General features: G+C 34.7%; 1 protein-coding gene across 1 annotated transcript; it reads right to left on the reverse strand.

Annotated features, from left to right (window-relative positions):
• Positions 1-3,044: 3,044 nt before the first annotated feature.
• Positions 3,045-7,057, reverse strand: LOC105134216 (formin-like protein 11). The gene is made up of 4 exons (XM_011038555.1): positions 4,891-7,057; positions 4,623-4,813; positions 4,083-4,318; positions 3,045-3,995 (listed from the first exon to the last, which is right to left on the reverse strand). The coding sequence occupies exons 1-4, from the start codon at positions 6,624-6,626 to the stop codon at positions 3,267-3,269; spliced, it is 2,892 nt and encodes a 963-aa protein (XP_011036857.1). The 5' UTR covers positions 6,627-7,057; the 3' UTR covers positions 3,045-3,266.
• Between the last annotated feature and the right edge of the window lie 2,707 nt (positions 7,058-9,764).

Below are 9,764 nucleotides of genomic sequence, written 5' to 3' on the forward strand. Positions count from 1 at the left end.
AATCAGATCGGGCTGTTATGTTAATCCGATTATCCATCAATTTATATCTTAATATGAGCAGGATTTAAAATTAAACAGGATAAAAACTGATTTAGTCAGATTAGGTTGTCTTGGTATGTGTATTCATGATTTGAAGTTTAATTTGATATTTTTATTTTATTTTAAAAAAATAAAAACTTAAAATAATATATTTTTTATTAATTTAAATCAATATAATTTAACTCTCAAATTTAAGTTTCGAAAATCTAGAATATTATAAGAGGAGAGTTAGTGACTGTTTGTGTTTATACGGCAGCTTTTATTTTTAACTCATTTTATTGTTGGTGTAGGAATTATATAAAATTTGTTTTAACCATATGTGTGTGAAAAGCAGTTGAAAGTCTTTCTCTCCATCTCGCGGCTAGTAGATTATCCATGTGAATAGTAAAGTTACTTTTTTATTTATTACTTAAGTTATTATTTTGGTTACATCGGATCTTATTTAAAGTTAAATATATCGAATTGAATCCGATTTAGTTAAAAAAAATTAATTTTTATTTTTAATTATATTTTATTTAAAAAATTAAAAATTAATTATTTGATAATATAATATTTACAAAATTTAATTACAATTTTAATTTTGTTTCTAATGATATTCTACTTTATGTTGTTGCATATTTAAGAAATTAAAAAAATTATAGTCCTTGTTAAATGAATTTCTTATATAGTGTAATTATAAATAGTTTAATAAAATAATAAAAAATATTTTATACAAGTATTATTTATTTCATAATGTAATAGCAGTAGTTAAATCTAAAATATTTAAATTAAAAATCATCAATATTAATATGTATAATTTTTAGTTATTTTATAACTTCAATTTAAAAGGTATTCTTTTAACCAAATATATTAAATTATTTTTTATTTAACTTTAATTTTAACAAAAATTTTAACCAAACATATATAAATATCAAAATAACATTAACTAAAATTACTTTTTATAAAATATTTTTTTAAAATAACAATTATAAAAGCTACCATAGATATCAAATACAAATTAGAGCTAGTCAAGCGTTTGATACTTTAAAAAAAATTAACATGTTGATTTTAACAACAACAACAAATAATTAATTAAGATATTAATATAATAAGATAAATAATAAAAAAGAGATATCAATTTTGACAGTAGTTCAGATAATTATATGCTCTAGTGCTTGAACTTTCATATAAGTATTTATTGTCAAATTATAGTCTTTCTAATGGGCAAGTCCTTGCTAATTACACTAACGATTTTTTAGAATTAATATTATAAAACTTTATAATCAAGATTTAAACCTTTCAAATAACTCGTAATAAGAAACTACTAAATAGTTCAAGTGTCACTTGTATTTTCATAATAAATCAATCTTTTACATAAATGATAACACTTCACAAGAAAATATTACGGTCTTTATGAATATATAACCAAGCCTGAAAACGTGGAAGATGGATGTTATGAAAGAAGGGTTTAAAGTTCAAGGAGAATATAAAAAGAGGTGAAAGCTTAGAGCATCAAGTCTGTAAAAAATTCATGGCATTTGATAAGAAGGTACTGTTTATTATTATGTTTTAAAAATATTTTTTAAAAAATATTTTTTATTAAATTAATATTTTTTATTATTTTAAGATTATTTTAAGATATTAATGTTAAAAATAATTTTTTAAAAATAAAAAATATTATTTTAATTTATTTTTAAATAAAAAATACTTTAAAAAATAATCATAAGTTATAGGTTTTTTTTTTTTTTTTAACGTAGATGAAAGTAAAATGATGATATCTATAGGTGAAACCTTGCATAGTTGCTAGTCACGTGTAAGAAACAAGAGCAAGGGATTTTTATTTTTCGAAGGTAATTTTTTATCTTGTTAGAAATTGCTATGTTTTTTTTAAAAAAAGAAAAATAACTGCTACAGATAATTTGAATATAAAACAAGCTAATAAAATCAAACAAGTTAGTTACTAAGTTTTAAACACACTTGTTTTATTATAATAAATCCACCCTTTAAAGTTCAAGAAAGCATAGTTTATGCTTTTTATTTTAAATAAATTAAATGATGATATTAAAATAATATAAGCTTAGGCATCTTAGAGCTATATTTGCATAAAAAAGGTCCATACTATTTCAAATTGATGTGAAAAAAATTCTTACATTATTAAAATTTTTCACATGCATATTAAATTTAGTAATTGTTATCGTATAAATAATTAATGTATAGGTGTCAAAAATCAGTAGGCTAACAAGCTTTGGACCGTGCATGTGTGGTTTGTGGGGGAGCGGTTTCCTTGTTTGGCAGAATTATAATTAATGCCCATATATTTTAGTGAATTACAATTGACCCTTGAATTCTTTTTAATTATGCAATTGACAGCCATGCTGAAAGATAGAAATAGAATAGAAAGAGAAAAGGGATAAATTGAGATTTTTTTACAAAACAAGTAGGATTTAGAGGTTGTTTATACGAAGTGGATAAGATTTGTTAAACTCACCTCGATTTGACAAATAAATTTAGTTATTTATTAATTTTAAATTTAATGCAAGTCCGGTTTTATATTAAATCAAATGAAAATTAATACAGTAAAAATTGGAGAGATTTAGTTTAAATTTATTTATTTATTTATTTTAAAAAAATATTATCTTAATTTTAATTTTAATTTTTGAATTGACTCGTCCGGAATTTATTAAAAAATTCATTTTAAATTGACCGGATTTATTAGCTTGGTTGAGACCAGTTAAATCTATCCTCCGTTTCCCTTCGTTGTATAAATCCCATGCAATTCCCTCTCTTCACTCACAGTCTCACACGTTCCTTGCTAAACTTTCCCTCACTCTTCATGTTCGAGTAAAAGAAAGCAAAGTACAGAACAAAGGTAGAGGGAGTCGAGCGAAGACTTGAAGAGGCTAGAAGAGGGAGTAGAATACTTGAAAAGGCTGCTGGGATTAATTCTTTGGCTTCTGATTCACAGTGGTGGAAATGGACGTCATCAACGCATCAGAAGAAGCTGCGAGGAGGAAGAATAAGCAAGATCGGTGGAAACTCCACGAGACTGTTATTACAAATCCTTGATGTGCTCGATTCATTCTAATTCAATCAATTGAACAAAGACCAGATTCTAGCTAGTTGGGACTAGTCACAAGGCAATTAATCTAAACAACCCAAAAAATCTACACGAAATTCATAAAAAGAAGGTTACATTCAAGTTGGTGATTGGATGATAATCCTCTAAACACGCAATGCAAAGATCCAGTCTACCTAAATGGAGCAAGAGGGTTTGGACTGCTAGGGACTTTGAGGCTCTTAAGTTCTTTACAGACATGATCTAACATTCCCAGAAAGTCTCTTACAATCACGAAAATACGAAGTGGATTGGATTCTTCCCTGCTTACATATCCATGGAAGTATTCTGTAATTTCTCTAACATGCAACATGACTCTACCTTCTTCTTCGTGCAACTCCTTTAGATTCCTTGCTGCATAATTTAGGAAGGTTTTCGTCGTGTGAACAAAGTTTCTGCTCTTTTCATCGGTCATTAAGTCCTTGTTTACTAGCTGCTTTATTTTTTCCATTCCATCCGATAGGTTTGAGACTGAACTTGCAAGAACATCAAGGTCTATTGTAGCTGTTTTCCTGACATTGTAGAGTTCCGTGCTTAGACCTGAAACCAGGTCGAGTCCCATTCTTCTGTAATCTTCTTCCCTTTCTTCGACGGTTTTAGTTTTGTTTTTCTGATTGATCCTCCCCATAATGCTATCTGATACTCGAATCCCTTCCGACCGGATTATTTCTTGGACAACGAAGTGGAGCAAGGTAGTTTTACCATCTGTTCCTTTCACATCAGAAAGTTTAAGGAGTGCATCGAGTTTGAATGCTTTTGCACCTCCTCTGATCGTCCCCACATTCATCCGGTTGCCTGTTTTGAGCACTGCTTCAAGCAACTTTAAGAAAAGTCTGCTTGACCTGAGTTCTTTGCAGGCTTCCTGGTAGAGAACAAGAATTAGAAAGGAAGAGGGATTAGATGTGTTGAAATATCGTTTTGATGAAAAGTTTGCGTGTTTGATGGTTACCTCTAGCATCGAAAAAGAGTTTCTCAGATGAACCACCTCATCTTCAAAAGTTTCTCTATAAAGCATGGCTTCAACTCGTTGAAAGGCAAATGTTATGCTAAGAACTACTCGAACAAACTTCTCTGCAGACCCCAACTCATTGATGTTTCCTTTATAACCGAATAGCTTAGCCTCTTCTTCCTCAGTAGGTGCCATCTTTGCCAGTGCCTCGAGTTGTTGTAAACACAAGCCATCCCCTGTTGTCCACATTATTAGTCAGTTGTTGTAGGCATATAGCATATATGTTATGTGTATATTTGTACACAGTACTCCTTTGTAACGAAATGTATCCAAAGAATTTATAGTTCGTTGTAATGATAAGGCATCTATCAGGAATCCATTTGCAGGAGGAGATGCACTTTTGCTTCAAATTTCTAACTTTGATCCTAAAATGATGTATTGTCTGCTTTTGCAAAATTTAAAATTCTGTTCAGCTTTGCTGTTTACTATTGGAAGAGGATTTTGAGATATTTCAGGGCCTTTCAAGTTTACAAAACACACCTCTCATTAGTGCACCACACACTTGCTCAGCAGTTGCAGTTATGGCTTTTGAGAGAATGGTGATGTTCTGCAGTCTCTTTGGCTCAAGCACATGCTTGCTTGGTGAAGGAGTTTTGCTCTTTGCTTCATCATTCTTCTCTGTGCTTTGGAAGTTGTACCCAAATAGTGATTCAATCATCTCTTCATCGAATCTATTACAGAAACCTCATGTTAGTAAACTCCAAGCGGAAGATTGGAACTTTGAAGTAATACAAATTCACAAACTTACTCAAATGAGCTTGATCTTATCTTGTCCCACACCATGCTTTTGTCTGGTGCCGCTCTAACTTTGTCCCAATGAAGTGGCTTCAATTTTGTCAGTGGTGCTCCATCTTTTCCCAGTGGTGTATATTGAGAAAGCTGAGATGGCGGAGGAGGTGGCCCAGTGGCAAAGCCAATGTTCCCTTTCAGGAATGGAGCTGGGCATGGTGGAGGAGGTGGGCCATTGGCAGAGCTATCATTTCCTTTCTGAAATGGAGGTGGGCATGGCGGAGGAGGAATACTTAATAGCGCACCTGTAGGTCTGGGAGACTTTTGAGGTGAACTCGGCAAGTCATTACGAGGTGTTCGGTTTGATCCTGAAGAAGCACCTGGCTTCCTAGGAGGTGATAAATTTGGAATTGTAGAAGAACTTGAAGCTTCAGATGCCATTCTGGTAGACTGCGAAGATGTGCTTGAAGGAGGTTTGCACATTCTTTGTGCCAAAGTGGGTGGAGGGGGTGGAGGGGGAGGGGGCGGTGGCGGTGGCGGTGGCAGTGGCAGTGACGGGGATTGAGTTGTAAAATTCTTATCATGAACTAGTGTTTCTTCTTGAATGTTTGGATTTTTTGGAGCTGGTGAAGGAGATGGCATTATCTTTAGTGCGTTTGAGGGGGAAATTTCAGAAATATCGTTGAGACTACCAGCCGAAGCATTCGAAAGCCGAGCATTAGATGATCGAGAATCAACAAGAGAGTGAAAAGATTCGTCATCTGATGAATGATATTCAGCGGGAATAATTTTATCCCCAGACGAAGAGTTACCACCATCAGATTCATACATTACCGTTTCCAAATTATCATGAACATGCTTGATTTCCCTCGTGGAAGAACTACTGGCATTATCAGAATCTGATTTCATTACCAATTCTTGCTTTGATTCCAGCCTCTCATGTATTGTAGACTTCGGTGTGCTATGATTTGATAACGTGTTTACAGTTTCAGGAGTTCGATTAAGATAAGTAGTTTGTTGCTCCAAATCCTTTTCTATTGAATTAAGATACAAGAGATCAAGGGCAGGATTTAAGCACAGCTTGCTTGGTGACTTTTGAGAACTCACAAACTTCGATTCACCTCTGCTACCTCCTCTTTTCCCTTGCTCCGAAGTTTTTCTTGCATATTTTTTCCTTTGCTCCAAGAATTTGCCAGAGAACCAAATGAACCCAAGAACACAAAACAAGAAGGCAGCTCCTATAGACCCTAGAACTGCTACAAGAATTGTCTCAAACCTACTCTTATCTTCGTGCTCCCCCCTCCAAATCTTGTGTGGTGGTGAGGCTTGATGGTTGTGATGTGGTGGAGAATAGGAATGTACATGAACTGGTAGCTTTGGAGCAGGAGCAGGAGCAAAAGCTGGAGGCTCAGCTTCAATGGTGGGTGATGGGGAAGGTGCTGGCGACACAAACTCAACTGACGAGCTTCTTCTTTTGGAACTCTTTAGTCCAAGTAAAGCTCTAAACTTTTGAACGATCAATGCTTCTTTCCCTTCATTCTCATCTTCTCCTGAAACTTTGTCAATTCTCTTCTCATCATTAACATCTTCAGTACTTTCCTCCACGAAATCCACCCTTGGTAGGCCAGGAGCTTTGAAGTACCCTTGTGCGTCCAATGAAGCATCAGAAATCAAAAGGTGGGCACTTTGTGATAGTACAAGCATAAAAACAGTGGTGATGAAGATCATGTGGAGAATCTGAGGAGCACAACCCATGTTCCTCAACGAGAAATCATCAAAGCATAAGTTCTAATTTTCTGCCTATAAATCTAGCACATTGTTTTCCTAGACTCCTTTTTCTTGGAAAAATATTTGTTTTCGGGTGTAGGTGTTGTAACAGTGAAGAAGATATAGTGCAGTGTCTTTAATGCTACTCCAAGAAACCCTTGAGCTTTGGCAGCTGTAGTTGTACTGGGCCTTCTTTACTTCTCTCCTCATATATTCTTATCTCTGTTCACCTCCATAAATTCCCTGGGAACATTGTTAAATTGCGTGTTACAGTTTGTCTTTAGGACACTGTCCTCGGTTTTTACTTTGTGTCCCATTCTTATGTTTAACTTTGAAAATCTGACCAGCTGAGTATGTTCTGTTTTTGCACTTCATTAAATCAAGTACTTTGCACTTCCAAAGTTGAAAAAGTGACACCAAAATCTTTATTAGCATCTGAAATATCGAGTCATGAGGTTTTTCAGTTGATCAAAGCTTTTTAGCTGCTAAAAGCCACAAAAACAGACGATGAAAAAGTTTTCTAGGGGGGTCCCCATTTTTGGTTGGACTTGCTTAACCTTCCAATAGCGTGTTGGCGCAAGTTCTCTTCTCCACCACCCCCATCCTACCTATAAGATCCGGCCCGGTTTGGTAGATCAATTTAATAACTCAGCAATCAGGAGTCGGTCCAGGTCGAATTAATGAAAAAACTGGTTTTTTCCCCCTTCTAAATAACATCGTTTTGAGTCTTTTCAAATTAACCCACATGATCCCCATATGATCCACAAATCGGAACCTTGAATGGGGTTTTATAATTATGTTCATAATCGATGGAAGAGAGGGGTTGGAGGGGGAGGTGGGGAGGTTTAATGCTGACTTATGGGAGGCTGTGGAGGTTACGGCTTCCAAACATACTAGGAGTCCCTTTCCTAAACTTTAATGGCTACCCTGCCAAATTGGTTATTGCTGCTGCTGCTTTCACGTTCACAATGTGGTACCACGGTTTGGTAGGACTGGGGCTGATTTCTAAGACATTTTTAGGTTATTTGCCTTCTGTTGTCTCTGACCCCAAACACAAAGGAGAGAGGAGGAGAGGCCTGTCTAGAACCAACTAGAGTAGTTAAAGTAAATGGATCCTTTCGTTGGCTGATCTGGGAATGCTTTGTGAGAACTGTCTGAGATCATTAATGAGATAAATACCAGGTTTAAGTAGAGTCGAGAGATGCTCAAACTTTTGAGCCCAATTAAGGCAAATAGGTAGATAATCAAGATTCTTATTTGTACTTAAAAAGATTGCCGAACTGTTCTGTTTTCCATTTAACCAAAATCCCATTTCATACATGAACATGAAATGAACATATTAGCAGGCTACACTCAATTTTACTGAACCTTACTCAGTTCTCTGGAGTCGATCTAGTACCTAATGAGTCTAGTTTTTTAGATTAAATCTTAAATCTTAAATTAAACAGGGTAAAAATTAATTTAATATAACTTGATTAATTTAGTATAACTTAATCAACATGACGAATTATTCATTGATTAACTAGTTAAATCGGTAGGTTTGATAACGCTGGCCACACCAAGGCAGAAGAAGAACAAATCAGGCTAGCTAGATACCAAAGAAGTAAGGAACAGTCCCTCTCGTTCATGAAATAAGTCAAGTCGGTAGCATACCATTAATCTTTGTTTTACTTGGTTCAAGCTCAAGCAAATCGCCTCAAACTCCCAAGTCAATTAGGGGACCTGAGGCGTTGCATCTTAACTACTAATTTGGATCTTTAACTTAATTAAGAATCACAGTCAAGATAAGACCAGAATATCATTGAAGAACAGATCCATGTTCAGCCAGAAAATTCAAAAAAATTGGATCTTGCAAGAAGAGATGGTGGTGGCCAGATTTGAAGATTTTCACGGCATCAGAATTATTTTATTAGGGTTAAATGATTCTGGGTTTGAAGGGCTTGGCCTAGGAATATGACCACACTCCATATCAGTCCAAACAATATGCTGACGAGTGATGAGCATCTGTCTGATAGCACCATAGTTTTAAAACCCGGCCCGGTCCGGCGGGTTGACCCGGGACCCGGCCGACCCGGAGCTGGAACCGGGCCGGGTTGATGAAAAAATAAAGTAAGCTATGACCCGGCGTGACCCGGCCGACCCGGCGGGTTGACCCGGAAACCCGGATGACCCGGCAAAACCCGGTGGTAACCCGTTGACTTTTATTTATTTTTTATTAAAACGACGTCGTTTTGAATATTTTAAAAAATAAAAATTGACCCGGCCGACCCGGCCGATCCGGTCAAAACCCGGTGACCCGGTCAAAACCCGGAACCCGGGCCTTGGACCGGGTCAACCACCGAACCGGGTTTAAAAACTATGGATAGCACTGCCAGCTCCATTACATGTGCCACAGGAAACAACAAGTCTCATGTGCCGAATACAATTCAACGTTTTGAGGGTAAGAAGCAAGAGGCAAGAATCTCATGTGATGTGTACTTGTACTAGAGGGGAAACATGGACAAGACGATATGGGCACGATAAAAAGAACCCTCGAGCAAAAATTTCATTTATCGAGTGCAATCCATAGCTTTTAATAAAATCTCATGTTTAAGATTATTTTGAGATTAATAATTTAATTTTAAATCGAATTGAATATCTAATTTTTTTTAAAATAAATCAAATGTTAACCTTTTAAGATTTATATAAATCGAATTATATAAAAGTTCAGCTCTGAGTACGATAAATTAATATGAAAACGTGTTTTTAATATTATTGAAAAATAAAATTTAATCTGGATTGATATATAAAACGACATCAAAATATAATTAGTTCAGCTTTGGAATAAATTCAGTGCGCAAAACCTTTTTTTTTTTTTTTTCCTACCGAAAAAAATAATAATCGGGCTTTTAAAAAGTTGGTCCAGGGGCCTAAGCTGACATTAAATTGTAACGGGCTCTGCATTCATCGAGACAGCTATGCATTGATTAAGATCTATAACGGGCTTTGGCTTTTTAGCAGTTTGATTAATTCTTAAAATAATTTTTAATTAAAATATATTAAAATAATATATATTTTTAATTTTTTTTTATATTCACATATCAAAACGGTATAAAAATATAAAAAATAAAATTTTAATTCGCTTAA

The sequence above is a fragment of the Populus euphratica genome, unplaced genomic scaffold, assembly GCF_000495115.2.
Source record: "Populus euphratica unplaced genomic scaffold, PopEup_1.0 scaffold158.1, whole genome shotgun sequence".
Lineage (NCBI taxonomy): Eukaryota > Viridiplantae > Streptophyta > Magnoliopsida > Malpighiales > Salicaceae > Populus > Populus euphratica.